The sequence below is a fragment of the Melospiza georgiana genome, chromosome Z (assembly GCF_028018845.1).
Source record: "Melospiza georgiana isolate bMelGeo1 chromosome Z, bMelGeo1.pri, whole genome shotgun sequence".
In the NCBI taxonomy this organism is placed as follows: Eukaryota; Metazoa; Chordata; class Aves; order Passeriformes; family Passerellidae; genus Melospiza; species Melospiza georgiana.
Window position 1 is genome coordinate 49,182,359 of NC_080465.1, and position 21,630 is coordinate 49,203,988.

The window sequence follows — 21,630 nt, forward strand, 5'->3', positions numbered from 1 at the left end:
CGGTAATGATAACTAATTTCTTAATCTCAGAGGATTCTTTGGGGAGCTAAATATTTTTCCCCCCTACGGCTGCTAATAATAATAATGGTGGCAGCGTACAAGTTGCACAAGATGTTTACAGACTACCCTCGAGGTAATTTTACCCAACCAGCCCTACTCAAGCAGAGTCATATGCTTGAGCAAAACCAGAACAAAGTATTATCCAGCATATGTAAACAGCATCTTATGTATTACATTCAAACACAAAATGGAGTTGCAGCTAACCAGGAAAACATATAGAAGTATTTTACATAAACTTGTAAGAATTTACCCCAAATGTGAGTGCAACCCCTTAAAGTGAGGAAGAAGAAACCAGCAATGTAAACATCATATTCCTCTCAGAGATGAGCTCCAGATGCTGATAACATGCAGTAAGTAAAGGACCTACAATCCTTTCCTTTAACCACTGTCCAAGAAAGAAACCAGCAACTTCACAGTCCAGAGCAGCTGCAGAAGGGTGACCATAGCACCAAGAACAGGGGAAAGAAGCAAATATGTGCATAAGCCCCATTATTATTTCTTTTTGTGTAACAGTGCTGGACTAATCATGATCTGACACATAGACTAATTTCAACGAATTATTGCCTTAGTTAAATAGGAGGTACACTTTCTCTTTGCCAACGAACAAGATTTTGAGTGTAGCATAGATATATATAAGCTATATATAAACACCTGTAACTTATATGCTATCCTGATGTATTATCAGTATATTTCAGAAAAAAAATCTGAAGTTTTCTCTAACAAAATCCAACACCCCTCCAAGTTTGTTACCTATGTGACCATGCTCTGTTTAATCAATGGAGAAGTTTACCATAATGAATCAATTTTATGAATTTGTGCATACTACAATTATAACTGCAAGTGCAGAGCAAAGTATGACTTGAGGCAGTAAAAAGAAGATTCAACATAGCATAAGATGGAAATTTATTGGAGCTGGATTTAATACTTCCTTTGTCTTACAGATTTGCCAAGAGCTTCAAAATTAGTTTAGACTCCCATTTTTCTCCTGTCCAAGCATGTAGGAAGAGACACTCTGCCTAGGAGGTAATGTGTCGTCCGAAGAGAAAGCCAGAACACAAACACTGCCAGACAGAGACTGAACAGCCTTTTGTGAAGTCAGCTGTCACAGCAGATTTCATGAGGGAGCAGGATGAATCTACTTCTGCTGGGTTTATAGTTCTTACAATAAAACACTTTTCCTAAGCATAACTCAAGAACTGTAGTGGCTGACCAAGAATGCAATGAAACACAGATAATCTATCTGCTATAGTATTAACTTATACAAATCTTTCACAGCATAGGACACAGAAGACAAGCCTGCAGGAGCAAGACCAGAAGCTTGCAAGGTGAAGAAAACAGTTCTTTACACATCTAGTTTTGTGGGTTTCAGTTTACTTTACTTTCCTAGCACCAGTACATGGTGTTAGCATTGCATTTAAAGTTCCTGTGATAGCAGCTGGTCAGACTGCTTGACTCATCAACCAAAATTTTCTAATGGCCAAAGCCGACAATGTACAATTGGATTCTAAGAGTGCATCAGACACTAAAGATGATGATGAATTTCTTGGGTACAGAAGTAAGAGGTTTGGTCCCAATGAGCATGTGTGCAGCTGGATTTCAGGATGATCTGTAGCGTTAAGTCTCTGCTGCCTCATTTCCGTCAGCAGTCTGAAATTCAATTACACAGCAGTTTTCTTGCAGAACAGTCCTGCAGTCCAGCTGCTAGCCATACATGATGTTTTAGACTTTACTTGAACAGGAAGTACAGGGGGTGGTGATTTGTGTGTAGCCTGTTTTGTAATATTGTCACATGGGGAAGCTCTCTCTGCTGACTTTCTTGCAATTCAGCAGTTTTTCCAAGCATGAACTATAAATACCCCTAGATTCTGATATTAACCATGGTTTCAACTATGAAAAGGGTTATCTGAACTTGATTTAAGTAGTACCAAATTAAAGAGAGAAAGAAAAGAAAAGAAAAGAAAAGAAAAGAAAAGAAAAGAAAAGAAAAGAAAAGAAAAGAAAAGAAAAGAAAAGAAAAGAAAAGAAGCCCAAAAAAGAAAACAAACCAAACCAACCCAGGATTAAAAGTAGTGAATTTCTAAAATGTATGGCCGAGCATGCTGTCCCTGTTGTTTAGTGTGCTCTGCTCAGTATGAACCATCTCGCTGAGCAGGTCAGGGCGCCTTGGATAGATCACTCCGTAGCCAGTCACGTGAAGACCAGCACGGTTTGTTTTGGCAAGGATCATGGATGGATTCTGTCACTATACTGACCGCAAAAACATGCGTGGGGAGGGGTTTTGTGTTGGTTTGTTTTGTTTTTCTTTTTGGTGTTAATAATAATAATAATAATAATAATAGTTGTTGTTGTTGTAGTTGTTGTTATCGGCATCTCATCAGCCAACACCAGCAAGCGCAAATCTTTTCTTCCTGGCACTCGGCTCCCGCTTGTCCGTACGGTGAGGCCGTCGCCTGGCGGCCCGGCTACACCGCCCCGCCGCTTCCTGGGAATCGTAGTCCTCCGCTCCGCAGCGCCTGGGCGGCTTCCTCGGCGCAGCCGCTCCAGGAACTACGCGGCCCGGCACGCCCGGAGCCCCAGCACGCCCGGAGCCGCCGCCGCGCTTCCTGTGTCCGCGGCGGGAGCGCCGCGCCGCCGGGGCCGAGCCTCAGGTACAGGAGCCGCGTCAGGCGGGACGGCGGCGGCGGTGCCCGGGCGGGGCGGCTCGGCGGGAGCGGCCCTTGGGGATCTCGCGGCGTGAGGCGGCTCTGGAGCGCGGGGAGGCGGCGGCGCTGCCGGGTCTCCGTCCGCGTCCCCGCCGCCCGCCCGGCTCGGGGGTACGACCCGCGGGGCGGAGGGGCCGGGAGGAGCCGCGCCGGTGCAGGCACTGACCAGCCGCAGGGCACCGACCGGCCACGCCGTGTTCGGGAGAACGCGGGCAGATCGTCAGGGCGGGGGCGCAGGTAAAGGAACAGCGTGGGAGATTTTCGGGCGGTCCGTGGAGCAGGGAAATGTTTACATCCGTTTTCACGGGCCTGAGGGAGAACCCGTTAAGTTAAAAACAAAAATTGTTTAAAATGTAAGTTAGCCTAAGATGATAGTGTTTCGTTTCTCTAAGTATTTATTTGCAGTGTCTACAAATATAGAAATTATATGAGCTTTATCCATCGAAGACAAATTTAGTTGAACATGCTGGGTCTTTTTAATTTAATTAGATTTATCATTTGGCATTGACTATGTACCTGTTCGTTCAGTCAGAGCTACATTAAAGCTCAGCAAAGGTTCAGCTTGTGTATTCAGAAGGTTTTTTTTTCTCAAAAAATTGCTGACTTACGTTGCTTATAGTTTTACGTTGCAGTTTTAATCGCTTTTAACCATTTCAGTTGTAGGAGAGTGTGGACAAGCTGGGGTGTCCATAAGGTGCCACAAGAGGCGGCATGCTGTCCACGTTTTAAGGAGCTCTTAATATATATGCTGCTACATTAATGACTAATGTAGCATTCTTCAGTCCCGTCTGACTGAGGATTTGCTCCAGGAACTGAAGAACTATGCTGACTTGTGTTGAAGTTCTCCTCTTTCAGTGTAGACTGTGCTTATTTCTCATATATGCACAGCCTGCAGCTTGCTTGAGTATTATGCCTTGAGCTGTATTCGTCCTGCTCAGAATTTAAGAGAAGACCAGATTACTCCAAGTGGCACTTTAAAAAAATAATTTCCGTGTTTGAACTAAATATTTAGATTAACAGATTCTGGTATTTAAACCATGAGTGTGAGTTGCTTTTTAGAAATAATGACTTTCAATAACAAATAAAGCATAAATAGCTCTCAGTGCTCCAGCTGCTGTTTGTACAGCACCATGATGGCATGGTGGAGGCCGTGGGAGTTGTGATCCTCTCAGCCTTTCTTCTCCTGCCCACTGTGGGTGGTTCTCTGATAAATACCAGCTAAGCACAGGCCATGCTTATGGGATAGTTGGGATGATTGACTAACTGAGCGCAGTTTTGTTCCTGCCAGGTAAACCTGTTTGCTAGCTCTCTTGCATGGCCTGGGCTGTAACTCTGAATGATCTGTCTCATCTTCAAGTTTCATCACACACATGTAAAACTGCTGTTGTTAAATTCACCATGGAAGCCAACTAATACGGTTTTGCTATCCAGTGCTAACATTATTAGATCACAGGCTACAGTGAGGTTTCTAAATCTACCATATCCTTGTCTTCACTCCTTCGTGATTTTAGACTTTGAAACCAGGTTGAGAGAACTTGAAGACAGTGAAAGCAGAAGCTTATAGGGCTGAACCAGTGAGGATTACCATCTAAAAGTCATGTGGAGTGTAGCCCAGAGTGAGACTGTGGAAAAATAACTTGCGTAGGCTTAGGTGTTGCTTCACAGTTTATGACCAGCGATGAAACCTGGATTATTAAATTCTGTCCCACTTGTTTCCTTTTCCTGCCCTTCTGATGTAGTGCTTCAGCTTGCAGAACAATAGAATGTTCTGCAGGCATAAGAGAGATTAACCTGGTTAATCTCTGCAGGTAAAAGAGAGATTAACCTGGGTAATTCTTCTTCATTTTGCTTTTCTGCTTACAGTTGTCCTTTAAACTGTACTGGCTCCAGTTCCAATCTTCATGTGTGTCATAGCTGCATCTATCTACATCTTGTAGAGTAGCCAGTTTGCTGGTCATGAACTCAATTCTTATCAACAATAGGTACTTAAAAAATAAGCTGTTTTTGCAGACCCAGCTTCTAATTGACCATAATGAGTCGAGTGAGCACCAGCTCCACAAGCCTCAAATTATGCTGTCAAGCCAAACTTAGTGCATGTTATATTTTGGATTATTTTTATTCACAGAATACTACAAAATCTGGGTTCTTTCTTTACAGCAGTAGCACAGAAAAAATCAAACTGGTGATCACTGTTGTCAGCATTTATGAGGCTAACTCATGAAGCGCAAGTATTAACAGGCTTTAAGGAAGGGGTGTGCGTTTGATGTCTGCTTAATCTGTCTCACAAACTGTGGTCTGTGGAAGGAAGGGATGTCTATACTGGGGTTCTATGGAAGATTCTGGCTAAAACCACTGACTGCTTGGGATTAGAATTTATTTCAATTTTCAATTCAGGCATTAGGAATTTAAAAATTTATCTGCGTTTTTATGGCTAGATCTGAAGTGTGATTTAAATTCTTAAGAGAGATGCAAAATGCAGAACAAGTAAAGGGGATCATGTTTGACACCTAGATTTGTCTGTTCTTAAAATGAACACAGGATGTTCAGTTGAGAATAGAATAGAATAGAATAGAATAGAATAGAATAGAATAGAATAGAATAGAATAGAATAGAATAGAATAGAATAGAATAGAATAAGATAATAACATATTTTAATTGGAGTGGTAGAGGACTGGGTGGATGCCTGTAGCAGTGTGTGAAATCTCCAGGGCCTGTGTTTTTGTTTCAGAATTATTTAGCTGTTGCAGGAAGCTCATGTGAACCAGGGTAAATTTCATCTGGAAGGGCATCAGTAGGGAGAAAGCATAAAGGCTAGAGCTGTAGAAAAATAAGAGGAGGCAGTAGAAAAGTGTGTAAAAGGGTATCTGTTAAGAGAGTTTGGAGAGGTGCACCATGTCACATGAAAAGAAGTAAAAATACTGGTGTGAGCTCTTTGTAAGTAGTGCCCAAAGGTGGGTTGGGAAAGCAATTTTTGACAGTGTATAGGAGAGACAGAAAATAAAAAGAACATGAGGAGCAGAAATCCATTTGCTAAGCATTATCAGAGGAGCTGAGAAGGATGAGAGCATGCTTAGCTGGGGCCAAGGAGCCAGAAGCAGTATTGTGGATAAGGACTTCCGGGTAAAGAATCAGAACTGATGCTTTTTAGAAGGTTGGAGTGGCAAAAGAGAGAAAGCAGTAAGTTAAGGGTGATAAGAGGATCCCTTGGAAAGGATCTAAAAAAGGTAGAGGAATAAAGCTTTAGGGAGTGTAATAGGAAAAGTTTAGTGTAGGAGAAGGTATGCTGTCTGCTGGTGCAAGTAAGTCTCTTAAGATTGCCTTGATTATTACCACTTGCATATTGTATCCTCTCAAAGAGCTGAAGTGACCAAGATACAATCATTTCTTTAATTCATTCCTTTAAACTTAGTAACTGTTCAAATATCTTGTTGTGGATGTTGAAACTACGGGGAATCCGTCACCACTGCAAGATGAAATGGCTTCTATGGCACTATCCCCTCCCTTGCACAGGCATGCTAGCGTACAGATTACGGCCCCCAAACTCAACACTGATGTGGGTTTAAAGCAAAAGAAGGAATGGCTGATTTTCATCTGTGTCGGTCCTCGTTCGGTTTCAGTATGGGATTGCATAAATGCCATTGAGCTCTTAAAGCAGGACTTGAACTTTCAGTACAAGGACGTGAAATGGGTCCTTTACTGATCCCCTCCTCTTGAGAGCAGAGAGCTATTACCTGTGTCTGTCTTCTAAAAAGCACTTCCTTGGCAGGTTGAGCCAATCTTAATGCTTCTGCAGCTCTTGCCACCTTGTCCATCAGTGTTTTCCCATGCATCCTGCAGCAGTTTTTTCAACCCAGGAGAGTAGATGTGGTTGAAAAGTGATAACTTTCATTTTTCATCCTCTCCTTCAGCTTCTTTGTTTTGTTTTGATTTTTTGCCAGGGGTATTAGCAGGATAAGCTAATGGAAGAGGATTGGCAGTATGAATCTAGGAAGGGATAGAACTGTGTCTGCTAAACTTGGGTTGGTGTGATTTCTGAGATTGGGCCTTTATGGTGTACTTCTGTGAGGATGCAGAAGGATCATACACACCTTATTCTTTCTGTCTTCTTCCATTGCCATTCCAGGTTTCAAACAGCCAGCACTACCCTTCGTTATTTTGTGCCAGCTCTGGTTGTCATCTGTCTTTCCATCAGCCTAACATTTTAAAGCATTCTGAAAGGTGGAAGAACAGATACTTCTACCGTTGTTGTTTGAAAGTGTCCTGGCTTCTGAGGTTTTTGTTTGAAGGAGTCCTACCTGAGGAATTCTTCAGGAGATAACAGAAATGAGAGCTGTTAAACTCATTATGTTTGTTGAGCTGCACAAAGACCACAGAAAATTCCTTGTGAGGCCTGTAATTAAATCTGAGTAGAAATCCATTAGTTTAAAAGTGATCTGCTCCCCACTCTTTCGCCAGGAGTGGTTTAAATGCATCTAATAGTTGTTATTAATGCATTATTAAACCATTTATTACCTTTCATTCAAAAGACACAGTAGATTGCAATAATCTGATCCTTATTATGGGAAGTGTACTGGAACTGGAATAAACTGCATTTGTGTCTGCTGCAAAGTTTGAAGTAATTTAGTGAAACAGTAGGCTCTTATAACTGATAGATTGTTCTCAGCAGTGCCATTGCACATAAGAAGTACAGCTCCTTCAGAAATTTATATTTAATTCATACTGCCTTGTTGTGGTGCTAAAAGAGATTAAGGGGTGGATAGAGTGTTTTAAAAAATTACTTTCCCCACTGTACATGCCTCATGATGTTTGCATTGTGGAATGAGAATTCTCAAGTGGCATGTTGAAGTTATTTACTGGTGATTTTCAGCCCAGGAGCTTGTGAAATCATGGGACTCTACCATTGTTAAATTCATAGCAGGGACATAGTTTTGCTTAACTCAGTGGACTCATTTCTTTTTTTCCTTTTTTCAGGCTGCAGTAACTGACAGAATCTAAAAGGAGACATATTCACCAAATATGGAAGAGGATACCAAACCTATCTTGGCTCCTGTGGGAGGTGATGAAAGCAATTATGGAATCATGAATATACAGTTTAATCCAGAAGACTATAAGTGCAAAAGGTATGAGGAAAGATGAACTTACAGAATTACTGTGAGGCTAAGAGTTGTTTAATCTTTGTTTTTGGCAACAGAATTCTACAGAGACAGAAGAATAAAGTTTGGAAGCCAGGATCTCTGTGCAAACAGTTCCTACTTTGTCACTATATGATAGTATTTTATTTCCAACCACTCGATGAACAGATGTTCTTACTATGGTTTTTTTTAATAAGGATAAGGTTTTTCTATTACCATAATTTCAGAGAGAGTTCTCCATTAAGAACTCATTGTGAGGCTTTTAAAGTGCTCTTCAAACATGGAACAGCATGTGTGTGTATAGTGGAGCATAATTTTTTTATTTAGGACAACTAGCTGAAATGTTGAGACTATGCAAGCAAGTTTGCCAGATGTTGCTGTCAGTATGTGTAGATGGTGCTGTATGCATTCTGCAGGTGATGCTGGAAAAATACATTATTTGCTAGTACTAAGTGAGCTGACCTTTACTGCCTTTTAAGAAAAAGTGTAGTGCTTTCTGAGAGCGAGCAAATGTGAAAAACTCCTCAGTCCAGCATTATTACTGTGCCGTCAAAAATAATAACTCTAGCTAAGTTGTTATTTTACATGTTTTCTTAAGAGTTTAACATAGGGGTTTGGAATGAAGGACTTCCTGTGCTGCAGTTAAGACTTTTTGTGGGCTGGTTGTAGAACCAAAACTGAGATCAGAATGGGACTGCCCTCCTAATACTAGCTGAAGGCATCAGCTTTCCATTTTTAGGTGAAGGAATAGCACTGTAGCACCTCTTGGACCAATTTATGATTAATTTTTTCCTATTTGCATCCATCATATTTCAGTAATGCAGTTTCCTGAAAGAACTGAAGATGGCATTGTTGCATACAAAATCCTGTTGTCAGTGGCTGCTTCAGCAAATGAAAAGCTCTTGAGGGTAGTGCTTTGATGCTGTCAGCCTCCAGCTTTGGAAAGCTGTGAGAGCCTATGAACATCCTCTTCTCTGCGAGTAAAGGAAGGAGGATAAGGGTCTAAGTGAATCCAGGGGAACAAAGGGAGCACAGGTCTAGGAGCATACAGAATTATGTTTATAAAGGCTAGGAAAAGGTAGAGTGCTTGCAGGTGGGAAAGGCAACTGTGAATAAACATAAATTAAATCTTTCTGTTTTTGTGGAATATCTGATCCCTTTCTGTCATAAGAAGACTGCTAATGTGTATGTATGATTTTCGGGAGCAAATCAAACATAAATTGTTTTGGAGGAAGTATGTGTTCTGTTTGAGGAGCAGTGGGTTTCAGGTGTTGTGATGATGCTGCAGTAGCCATGAGAGAGGTTTTTTTAAACACCTAAATGCTAAGACTCACTTTTCTAAGTGAAGTTAGGTATTGTTTCCATATTGTGTGGTTGGTTTTTTTCCCTGTGATTTCTCAAGTCTGGAGACTCAGCTTCATAAAAGGTCATAGCCTGTGGCATTTGGCTCTCTTACTAAAAGCAGAAGTGTGTACTTGGATTGTGTGCCCAAATTCACAGTCTCCGTTCTGCAGATCTGCCTAAATGTCCTCTCCTGAATTCTCTCTCATTTTCCATGACCTAGCCTGTTTGCCTTCCAGGTGTGCAGAGGCCCAAGGATGATGGGCAGGAGGCATGGGATATCTGAAAGGCCTGGAAACAACAGAGGGGTCAAACAAGTTTGAAGTTCACTTCTGTACTAGAACAATCAGCCCCCACACTTTAAAAGAATAAATAAGGAAGAAGAGGCCATTGGAGTCTGTGTCGGTCGTGGTCAGAGCAAGTGGACAGTTTTAAGGGCTTCTTCATTAAACTTTCAGGGAATAGTGGCTCCTGGGAATGAGAATTGTTAGGCATTAAAGTATCCAGTAGTGAAAATGCAGTAGTACAATGCAATGTGTTTTTGCTCTTACTTTGTTCTTGTTTTTTTATTTGGTATTGAGAAACTAGATCTCAAGTGAATGCTTGGTAGCTTTGCTTTGATTGAGATAGTTCTTCAAGTGTTGGGTGTGATTTGTAGTAATTACTGTTCGTCTGTCTTAGTGCTTTTCTGTACTTTTGTTTGGGTTGTTTGACATTTGAGGAATTTGCATATTTATCTGGTTTTCTTAGCAGCTTGGAGTATATGGGATTTTTGAAAGGAATGCTTTTCAGTGTTTACATAAGAACAATAAACAAATTGTTTTTTAGTGTTGTAAATTACTTTGTCTAGTATTGTTTTGCAAGTTTGAGGGAAATATAAAGCCACTTTTAATCCTTTTAAAGAGAATGTTACTGCTCTTCTTTCTTCACAGTATTCAGTGTGTTTTTCCCATTTTGTAGCTCCCTTTAAAAAGTAGAATATCATTCCTGCATTGGTTTATTGGTGATTATTGTACAGAAAAGAGGGTGTTTGTTTTTTTCTTCAAACTGCTTTTTAAATCTGTTCATTGTCAACAGATACTGCAGTTGTCGGTCAGGAATACTTGAACCTTCAAAGAAGCAATTGATGTTTTGTGCTGGTTCTTTTGCACATGAAAAAACTTCACAATGCCTCCTGCTAAATAGGGATCAAGCATTCTGCCTTTTTTCCTATTCTTTTTTGAAGTCCCACAGGTTATCAGAACATAGGAGGCATCATTAAGTTAAATTAATCAGCTGTAAATTAAACAGTGTCTGTAGGTGGCAGAGAAGCCTTTTTAATGCAAAAGCGGTTGATTCCCTTTATTTTCAAAGTTCTTTTAACACAGGAGAAGGTCGGCAACCTGTGCAAATCTATCCTTTCTGCATTCATTATGCCTTTACCACTCCACACCAATGTGATCATTTTACACCATTGCTTGCTTTCCCGGTTTTTCTCTGTTTTTCCATTTTGCCAATATTTTTGTGAATTCCTATTATTGCTTCTTATTAATTGGAAAGAATTGTGACCTTAATTAAGAACCTTCATATTTCTCGTTAAGTGATGAGTAAAATAGCTTTTGTCTTTTACAGGAAAGAGGAATAGTCATTGAAGTGTGGTGTGGTAAAGCTTATGATTCCTAATTTGTTAAAATGTGTGAGCAATGACATTATGCTTCAAAAGGTTATTTTAGTATATTTAGTGCATTCAACGTTTTAAGAAACTTGTCATTCTCATGCTGTAATTACTATAATGGTGATAAAAATGCAGAAAAACTTAGGAAAAGTGTGTTGCAAAGAGAATGAAGATCTTACAAAATAACTGTAAGCACACTGTTTTAATACTTCAGTAAATTCAGACAACTTAGAAAGTAAAACCCAAGTCACTGGTGGAATTCTTTGATTTAGATTTCCTTAAGAGAAGCACACAGATATCTGTAATCACAGAGGATCCTGAGTTGGAACAGGCCCATGTGGATCCTCATATCCAACTCCTGGCCTTTCACAGGACAGCCCCAAGAATCAGATCATGTACCTGAGACTGTTGTCTAAATGCTTCTTGGACTCTGACCGGCTTGGTACCATGGCCAGTTCCCTAGAGAGCCTGTTCCAGGGCCTGGTGTTCCTATCCAGATATGTAGTTGCCAATTATGAAATAGCTACCTATTCTTATTACTTCTTCTCCTTTCCTTAGTTTCAAATACAGTGAATCAGTTTTACTCCTTAGTTTGTCTTGTGTCATTTGCAGCATTCCTATAATAATTTGGTAACTCAGTAAGGCAATAAAGCTGTACGCATTTCGTAGCTTTATTTCTCTGTAACAATCCTATTGCATCCCTAAAAAGTAAATGATTGATATGGGGTGTCAAAGAAATCTCTGCAGTAAGCTAAAGGGGTCTGTTTGGAGGAAAGAAATTGTAAAGCATCCTGTAAAGAAGGTTTTCTGTATTTGTTTAAAAATTAAAAGCTTGTCTAAAGTCATTAGTACTGTCATGTAGAGCTAAAAGACATAATGGTACAAAAAACCTCTATTATACTGTAATAGCTGAATACTTACCATGTTTTTGATCAGATCTCAAGAACCAGTTGTTCAATGTTTAAAAATACTTCAGCAAAGGTACTTGAAAAGTAGTATTACTTAGTCTGAAAGTTCTTGAGGTATGTGTTAGTATTACTCCTTCATTGCCCTACAAGATGTAGTACATTGCTGATAAATACATAAAATGAATGTAGCACTCTTATACAAAATTTTACATAGTTGACTAGTGTTCTTGTTATGCTCTTCCCTCTAGCCCTCCAAATCCAACGCTTGAACTTTGCTTATCATGAGCATCTCTTTTCATTTTCTTTGCTTATAAAATTGCTACTGAACTTAAAAATGTGAGGAAGTTTTGACAGAAGCACTCTTTCTTTTCCTGAGCCAGCTCTAGAGAATTAACTGTGTTTTGTGAGAGCAAGAAAAGATGAGTGTAGCTGTAGGTTTTCTGGGAATGGTCTCTGAAAAATACAGCTGCCAGGTGTAATGTATGGAAGATGTGGACGTCCTGCATGAGGTCCTGCAAATTGTCCATTCTCATGGTCTGGTGGAAAACAGCTTTGTTTTCCTGGTGTGTTTGCCCTGGTAAAAGAGCACTGTTTTTCCGTCTAGCTGCTGAAACAGTAATTGTAATTGTGTCTTTCAGTGTGTATGAAATTCGAGGGCTGTTATAGTTTATCTCAGTGCATGGAAATTGTCTGCATTGTTTCACATCATAATCACAGTTATGTAATTTCTCCCCTTCCCCCAGATCACATTGTCCAACATTCTTTTCACAAGCATTTTGCCCCATGAGAGATGGGATATAATTGCTTGTATAAATCAGATTTTTTTATAGGAATGTGTTGTAGCTGCTGATACTGGTATGTGCTTGCTAATACTTGCTGGTGCTTGCCTGCTAGACATAAGGTCCCTAAATAGAGTTTTTCAAAATATATCCCAAATTATATCCTACCTGCTTTGGGCTTTGAAAATCTCAGTCTTTGAGAGCTTCTTTGAGTCCCTGAGAGAGCTTCTCAGACTCCCGTTTGAGTATGGCCTACAACCATTGTTTTGTATAGGTATTGCTGGGAGCAATACCTTGACCTTCATCCTGACCAGGATGCTACCCTCTCCTCGTGGAGATCAGGGTAGGTAAGTAGCAGGCCTCACAGCCTGCTCACACAGCTTCTAAGTCTGATTGATGTTTCCAAAGAGATCTGCAAATAACATAAAATTGTTTGGTGGTCAGTATGTTTTGGCAGTCACTTGCTCAGCAGGGCTGGTGGTGCAGTGGTACCCTGGAAGAAATCCAATTAAGTGGTGCTCTACATAATTTTAATTCTCAACAGATGCACAGTAGCAGGGATCAAGAGGGGAAGTAGCCAAAGTACTGGCAACAATAAACCCCTCTAGTCAGGAAGCAGGAGCTATAGGTACATACAATTTCATAGGGATTGTTTAATTTTATTTTCTTTTCCTCACCCATAGGTTAGATTCTGGATCATACCCTTTTGTTTTGTGCTAGACCATAAGTTGCTTGTTTAATCCAGATTCTGTTCATAATACTGAAGAAGATGAAATGTCTTTCTTTAAACAATTTTTTATCTACAGATAGGTTTGTACTACACATAATTTATTTTCTTTATATTTGTTTGGTCATTGACAACACTGCTTTCCCCACAAAATAGGATGTTGTATGCATATTTTCTTTTACTTTAATTTTAAAATCATCCTTGGATTTCACCTGCATTGCTTTAGAAAATAATCTCTGACTGTTTTACACTCTGGAAGAATTTTCTTTAACATCTGTGCTAGGAATTATTGAACACCATTTTGAAAGAAATCTTTGTCACAGATCTGCCTACTCACTTTTAACCAAAATGTAGACTTGGTCTCACTGTAACTTTTCCACAGTTGCAGTGAAAGTTCATGGGGATATACTAATATTAAATGGAGATGAGGAAAGAGAGGAAGGTCTTCGCACTATGCAGCTGCTGTATAATTAGCAAAACACTTAAGTGTTCTAAATATAGTGCATGTCAGCAATCCATAAAGAAAATAGCAGAGGGCTGACTAGAGGTGCAGCATTTAAACAAGTTTATACAAGTTACTTTTCATGTTTTCATGACTACAGTCTTTATTTTACAGGTCTTCTAGTGGAATATTTTTTAGCTGTGTCCAATGATTTGCTCAACCTAATAAATTATAAGATAAAATGAGTAAAGTCCTTTGGAACTGAAAGTCCATGAGTATTTTTGTATATTACCTACATGTGGAGTGAGTTGGCCGCATGTGCCTGTGTTTTGAGTAGTAAAGCTATTGCTTAAAATTTATTTCTGTTAAATTGAGATATCTTTCTAAATTGTTTATAAGAACACCACAAAAGCACACACATAAAATAGGTATTTTCCCCATTATGTCATAATCATAGGAAGAAGAGTCAATTGAGAATGTTTTAAAAATTTACAAGTGTTCATTTTCATTTCAGTAAGTAGGAGACAACTTAACAAATCTAAGCCTTTTTTTCCATGATGAAGGAATAGGTAAGAATTAATTAAGATAAAAGAAAGAATGAATTTGTGGAGATAGAAGTTTGTATTCTCTATTTCTGCCTTTTGTGAGTCAGATTTTCTTACTTTCATAGATACTCCCACCTACTGTCTCCCCTTAGGCACACAGGAATAGGAACCTATCTTCCTGTCTTACAAAGAGCAAAGAACTTCAGGACTGTATTTCTTATCTTCCTTGCAGATAACATGTAGGTGTCATAGTACAAATGAGTAAATGATTCATTGGGAAAAAGAATGGGAAGTTTTATATGGATGTTATTGAGAGCTGGGGTTGGAGGGCTTGCCCAAGTTCCTTTGTAGTCTGATACAGAGATGGGTATTGAAAAACAGTAAATTCAAATAGATTTTGCTCATATTACAGAATAAATGGCATGGCTTTATTGCTGACCTAGTTTCTGTTGTTAGTGGTAGGAAGTTTGTTGTGATCTCTGCTTCTAGGGCTTTATGAATGATTTAAACATCGACCTGGAAGAGGAAGATCAGAAAGCTGTTGTGGTAGTTTTAGAAAGTAAATTACTGCTGAAAGAAAAAAAAAGCTGATGTATTAAGGCTTAGAGGACAACAGTGTCCTCTGTCTTGTTTGAGAAATTAGCCTCTCAGTGCTAGGAGTCAATGTTGTTTTTAAGCAAGAGCATAATATGGAAGTAAATTATACTTGAGTTAGAAAAAAAATTAGCAATATCTTGATTCGGACACATTTGTCTGGTAGTGCTCCTTGTATGAAGGTGTATGGTGGTGTAGCTTTCGCAGCAGCTTTCACTGTGCTTGCTCTGTACCTCTGTGTATGCAGAGAAAATGAGAGGCATGCGATGTTCCTGTTTTCTCCTTCAGCAGCTGTGAACAGGCCTGTGAACATGCCTCAGGCTGAGTAGAGGAAAGGGAGACATAGTCCATTCCCCGTTGCCTTGACTTCAAAATGTATATGACCACATGGATTTATTTGGGCTTGGTTCCTTCCCCACACAATTCCATATAGTGTTTTCAGATAGATTAGTAGTTCCTAATCTTTTCATATGTGGTCATCGCTGCCACCGCTCATTCCTCTTTCTGTGCTTTCTGCTTCTGCATTCTCAACACTTTCTGTTTCTATCTCTGTTCCTCATCACCAGTTCTGGCAACACCAGTTAAAAGCACTAATAAGCTTGCCCAAGCTCATTAACATGTATTTCTCTGTGTGATTCATTGTTGAAAACTAACAGCTGGATATTAGGTCTGATGTTAAGTTACTCCACAGAATCTGGGCTGGAGGCCATTTTAATATGTATATAAACTCACCTTCTTTCACAGATGGCAACTTCCCTCAATGGCATTGATATTTTGTCATTTGCCCTGTGTCAGTGAATGACAAAACCATCCTGAGTATTGCTGAGTTGCTCTCTTGAGTTGTATCTTGTGTTCCATGATTTTAAAGGCTTTCCTTTCTTCCCTTTTTTTCCCCTCCTTTAGACCATTTCACGTGGAGCCCACAAACATAGTCAGTGTGAATGATGACATGCAAAGAGTCACTGATGAAGCTTCAGCCATGAATAAGCGGATTCATTACTACAGCAGGCTCACATCCCCTGCAGACAGGGCATTGGTAAGGCAAAGACAGGCCCTCATTAAGTGGGTGGCCTCTGGCATGTTAGGTCTTACACAGCCTGGATTTATATAAGCTGCAGAAATAAAGGTTGGGGGAGAATTGTTCTGCAGTTTGCTTTGAATGAAGTATGTAGTAGCTGAGTGCCTTCAGAAGGTTTTGTTTTATCATAAGCTGTTATTTACTTCTTGTGCAATGCCTTCACCATTAAAAGAAAATATACAAACAGCATTAATTTTATAACAGTGATCCAGGCTGCCCAGATTTCTCCCACCTATAAGATTAAATCAGTGGCTAGCTGCAATAACTGAACTGTTGAGCTAGCATGATCTGTTCATTGTGTGCTTACACACATTTTGCAGAAGAAAAATGCATTTTTCTAGCTATCTAGCTAGAAATTCTATCAACTGTTTGTTGGTCTTTTCCCCCCAGGAAGAGAATTAGCATAGTACAACCTTCTATTGCTTTTCTCTTTCTTTTTTTTTTTTTTTTTTGTAATTTCCCATGACTTACAGGAGTTGACTTGCTGTATTTAGGACAATTAGTTATTAGTTACATTGATGTTACTAATAAATCTTGTTTTTTATCCATTTGTTAGATTGCTCCTGACCATGTCCTCCCAGCTCCTGATGAAATCTATGTGTACAGTCCATTAGGAACTGCTTGTAAAGTTGACAGTTGCACAGATGGCTATGGTAAAAACTCCAGTCTAGTGACAATGTATGTTAAACACCTTGCCCTATAATAGCCAGAAAATGCATGATTATTGAATGTTCTATATTAACAACATAACTCTTGTTAACTAAGATGACAGCGTGAAGTAAGACTGGTTCTTAAAATATTCACTGGATTTTTTCTTCCTAGATTTATGATATGGAATACCATGATGGGTACATCCATATTAAGTATCCCATGGGGAATAAAACAGGTAAAATATGAAAAATGTATGCATATGAAAATGTTTGGCAGCATGGCTTACTGTTCTTTTTTTCTAGTATATTCACAAATAAAATGAACTGTATTTCTCCCTCTTAACAGGCAGGCTTCACTTCTGGAATTATTCTCATCTTACTGATGGGCATTTTGACTCTTTATTGCTGTTACAGAGTTGTGAAATCACGGCAAATGATATGTAAGAAATCCAAAGCTTCATTGTGCAAATATTTTAAGTGTGAAATACCAATATGTATTAGATTCTGTTTGTATGTGTCTTTCACTATATGTTAGACCTGACTTGCAAATAAAAGCTGTTCTTTGAATATCTCTATTTTTTGTAGTCTGTGTCTAAGCTCTGTGTGCTAAATTACTGTCTTCCCTCATTAGGTATTACTTCAGTTTCTTAGGTCCTAGGTATTATAGCCAAACACAGTCTCTTCTCAAGCAGGATTTCAATTGTCTACTTACTAAGTTTTTGGGAACTTTGGGAGGTAGAGGCATCTACATAAGCACTGTCCAGTTCTCTACACGTCTGATCAACTTGCACAGTGGAGCAGCATAGGCTGTAGCTGTATCCCTTTGTGTTGTGTGCCTGTATTACCCTAATATTGTGTGTATTCTGTGTTGAAGAGCCCTCTCAGTACTATCAGCAGCTGAAGCAGTCACTGACAGTGGCTCTAATTAGAATGTACTTCTGTTGTTCAAAACTCACCTTGGGGCTCTTCTTTGGTTGGTGCTTTTGTGCATCTCACTAGAAATCCGTAGTACAGAAATAAAGATCATTAAGACCTTTGTCAGTTTGTTACTGAACTCATTTCAGGGCAGAGGAGTAGGTTGAGGAATAGTTCATGATCTGGTCTACTTTGCCATAACTTCTGCAAAAGGCTTTAGCTGCAAATGCACGGTGGCATTTTATTTCAGTGCTTCTGAAAATATTCAAAATAGTAGTATGGCCACAATAAAAGTGTCTACTTTAGGCTTCTTCACTCAAACACTTTAAGAGTGCTATATTTTAAAGTTACTGGCAATATTCTTAGTCCTTGAAATCACTGTGAATGTGTGTCAGAGTATTCTTAAGAAACCCCACATTTTGTCCTGAATAGTTCTACTGGAACAGTTCTGCTGACTCTAATGTAATGTTTTGTTTAGATATATTTTTGGGTTTTGTGTCTTTTTCAGCTTTAACAGATACCTCAGACTGGGAATTCCCAGATGTTTGCAAGTATTACTTTGGATCCTTTGGTCAATGGTCAAGCCTCTTATTTTCTATGGTATCACTTGTTGGAGCCATGGTTGTTTATTGGGTACTTATGTCCAACTTTCTGTTCAACACAGGGAAATTTATATACAGTAAGTATACATTTTTGTATAAGTTTTACTGCAATCCTTTGTAAAGATCAAGACTGCCTTATACTGGAAAAGGATTGTCCACTTTATGTAATCTTGATTTTCCTGCTACATTGCGTGAAAAATCAATTGAGAATAAGTAACTATGTGTGGTGGTACAGGCAAAGTCCTCTGTGTTGTCAAAGCCACTTTTTCAATTTCTCTCTCAAAAGTGTAGTTTTCTTGGTATAGTTTAAACAACCTAAATCTGGTTGCTTGTTTCCACTCTATTTTCACTCCCCCTTTGTTTGCATGGGTGTATCTATTTGAACACCCATGTAACAGACTAGGCTGTTGAAATTATTCAGTATAATGAAAAAAACACAGTTTCATTATAGATTTCAACAAACACACGTAAAATATTGCCATATAGGAAGTTTTTGCAAGCATCTATGAAGAAACAATGAACTCTATTGCAGTAAAAATGATTCTTAGTGTGGCATTGCTACAAAATAAAACATGTTGGGTTTTTATACCCTGGTACCTGCACAGGCACACAAGCATTTGTGTGTGTAATCAATGTAGAGTTGTGGGAATTGGTGATGGAATTGAGAGCTTTGAAAATCTGACTCATAGCGTTGACTAGGTTGGCTAAGATTTAAAATACTCTGTTTTGAAGGTTTTTTCTGAGGCAAATAACAGCACAGACAGTAGCCTGTTAAACAGTGTTTCATTAGAATTCCCATCATCCCTATAGGACGTACTTTATTGTGTTGGTTATTGACTGATGAATTTTATAGCTGACCTAATTTATATGTTGTTACAGATGTTTCATTTTAGACCTTGGGGATTTTTTTTGAAAGTTTACCACTTTAATCTTAAATTATTCTAAATTAAATAATGCCAGTTCTAATAAATGGCATTATTATTATTATAAATGGCATAAATAAAATTTAAAATGGTGAGAAGGTCTTATTTTGTAGGAAAAAGTCGTGCTTTTCCGTGGGACTGGCATGTTACTTTATCCCTTACCTCTGTTTGTTTGGAGTTCTTATTTAAGTTGTTTGGTCTAGGATGACAATCACTGGCTTCTTGTCCTAACATTCATACTTAATTACTAGGTAATAAAATGCATAATATGATGTAGGTTTGACACAGTGGCATCTTCCAACCACGTGTTTCTAAGTATTCTAAGCAGGAATTCAGTAAGTACTCTTAAGTGTTCAACAGCAGCTTATATTTTCTTTAATTCTCATACAAAAGCATCTGCGCATACAGTTTAGGTGGGGAAAAATTTATTTTCTGCAGGAAGATGGTCTAGAAATCTGTAATACAGAAAGAATGCAAGAATTGTTAGCTGAGTGCAATATCATGGCTTTGACATGGTGTTGCATGGTCTTGTTCAGTTTCTGTTTAATCGGAAAAAATCACATCCACAAATTAAATTGCTAGTCCTAAACTGCTTTTTAAATACAGAAGAAACAGAAGTTGACATCTGTAACAAATCTGAAAGTGCTTTAATTCTGTAAGAGCTATTAATTTTAGTGGCTTCTCACTAGGTACTTTTTTTTTTTAATTAAGAACACAAAATTGTGATTTTAGTTAAATATTCTGATTTTTGTATACTCCAAACTAGTAGAAGTAAGTATGAGAAACCTATTTGTGATTTAGCGTGTCATAAATCAAAATAAAGAAGGAGGAAAAAGACGAGGAAACAGTTTTCTTGCCACAAGGCCTTTTGCTTTCTCTATGAGAAACAAGCTGCTGTTAATTGCATTTAAAAAACCTGAAGCCAACTACCCCATTTGATTTTCTGTACATAACATGCCCACGTGCAACAGAAATAAAACTTAACGAGTGACAGAAGCAAAATCTAACCAGTGACACACTAATGCAGTTTCCAGGCTGATAGAGCATTTTCTGTGTGTATCTATACAAATAATGCATAAATACAATGAAATTGCTATCCAATACCCTTATAAGGGTGAGGTTGCAGAAACTTGGAAATAACTGGTGTGGTATACCAGCAAAGTAGCACAGGAGTGTCCTGGAAATAAAACACAACTGGAGACGCCTGTACAACAGTGAAGCATTAGCCTTTTTCCAGGGTTTCCCATGGAAGCATGGAAAAAGCATCCCACAGAGCCTCTTCTGAAAAAGAAAATATTAGAAAATTATTAAGGGAAGCTTTTTCTGTATAACACTGTCTGGACTAGGGATATGTTTGCATGCCTTTTTTTGTGTGTCCCAAAAGAGGCTGGATTTAAGATGCATCTCCTCGCTGGCCTGCTGTTCAATACTATTGAGTAGCTGGGAGAAGTCAAGGTGTGCTTGTAGAACAGGAATCCTGGGACTAGGGAGTCTTCAGAAATTTATAAATGGCGTCTGAGAAGAAAGTAATAGAGTGTAGAGCTACTTTAAAACACTTCTACAGGAGTTAGAAAACTTTCCCTTGGGTCTGGAAGGAATTAAAGCTGCTGTGTTGTTCCTCTGATACAATTTTTCAAAATATTTTCTTACTTAATTTCAGTCAAGTTAACAGATGAAAGCCTAATAGCAGGTATGGGGACATTGATAGTGAGATTTTCTTCTTTGCAGACTTTGTTCATGACATTAATGTAACAGATATTGTTCCTGGCACCAATGGAAGTAACAAAGGTAAGAAGTACTTAGTATTGTGTTACCAGTTTTGGGTGGGGGTTTAAAGGTAAATCATTTTGTTTCAGTGCCTAACCACATGCCAGTTATAAATCATATATCATAAGTTGTAACTATGTGTTTCTTAAAAAACAGCAAGTTTCTATCTGGGATTTGTACTTCCACAAATAACCACACACTAGGAGATCTGAATAACTGGGGCAGTAAAAAATAAGTTTAAAAAGTGGAGGTGAGAATAAGTATTACAGAGGTAGTTACAAGTTTCTGTATGCCCAGATACATCCTCCTTAAAAGCGTTATTGTTAACTTTTTAACAGTAGTTGCACAATGAGGAATTGCCTTGAGGAGTTTTAACTTTCACACCCTAAATTTGAGGCGCTTTATTTCTGTTTACTGTTTAAAGTCTTGACTGGGGCAACTTTACTACTCAAAAGTTGTGCTGCAAGATTATTCTTCAAAAAACTTATGTAAGAACAGTTTTTTTGATGCTGAGTGCAAAAAAAGAAATAAGCGTCAGGCTACTTGCACCTCTACTTATGCTTTTGGAGAGTGTGAGATTTGCACAACTAAGGGAAGAAACTGCAGTCAAGTGTGAACATAGGTCTGTTCCAAGTTCTTAAGTAGGCAGAATAATGTAGAATGAAGGCAGGAGCAAAGCAAGGCAGGCGTTGTCAACCCCTGAATCTTTTCTGCCTCTGTCATAGTGACTGAATCTGTACTGGTTCTTAGGAAGCAGAAAGCTTTCTCTATCCTGAGTGCATGAGGAATGGGGAAACATATCACTACCAGC

At 38.8% G+C, this 21,630-nt stretch overlaps 1 protein-coding gene across 4 annotated transcripts in view; it reads left to right on the plus strand.

The window, feature by feature from the left end:
* The first annotated feature begins 2,639 nt into the window (after positions 1 to 2,639).
* SLC38A9 (solute carrier family 38 member 9) overlaps positions 2,640 to 21,630 on the plus strand; it is a 45,795-nt gene continuing 26,804 nt past the window's right edge. For 2 of the 4 annotated variants that reach the window (XM_058044261.1, XM_058044264.1), the window contains exons 1-8: positions 2,906 to 2,999; positions 7,734 to 7,882; positions 15,788 to 15,920; positions 16,519 to 16,640; positions 16,785 to 16,848; positions 16,959 to 17,052; positions 18,036 to 18,206; positions 20,781 to 20,840. In XM_058044261.1, the coding sequence (XP_057900244.1) occupies positions 7,779 to 7,882; positions 15,788 to 15,920; positions 16,519 to 16,640; positions 16,785 to 16,848; positions 16,959 to 17,052; positions 18,036 to 18,206; positions 20,781 to 20,840 (748 nt within the window). In that variant the 5' untranslated portion in view covers positions 2,906 to 2,999; positions 7,734 to 7,778. Of the gene's footprint in view, positions 2,709 to 2,905; positions 3,000 to 7,733; positions 7,883 to 15,787; positions 15,921 to 16,518; positions 16,641 to 16,784; positions 16,849 to 16,958; positions 17,053 to 18,035; positions 18,207 to 20,780; positions 20,841 to 21,630 lie in introns of those variants that run through there. The other 2 variants (XM_058044262.1, XM_058044265.1) reach the window with 2 other exon arrangements.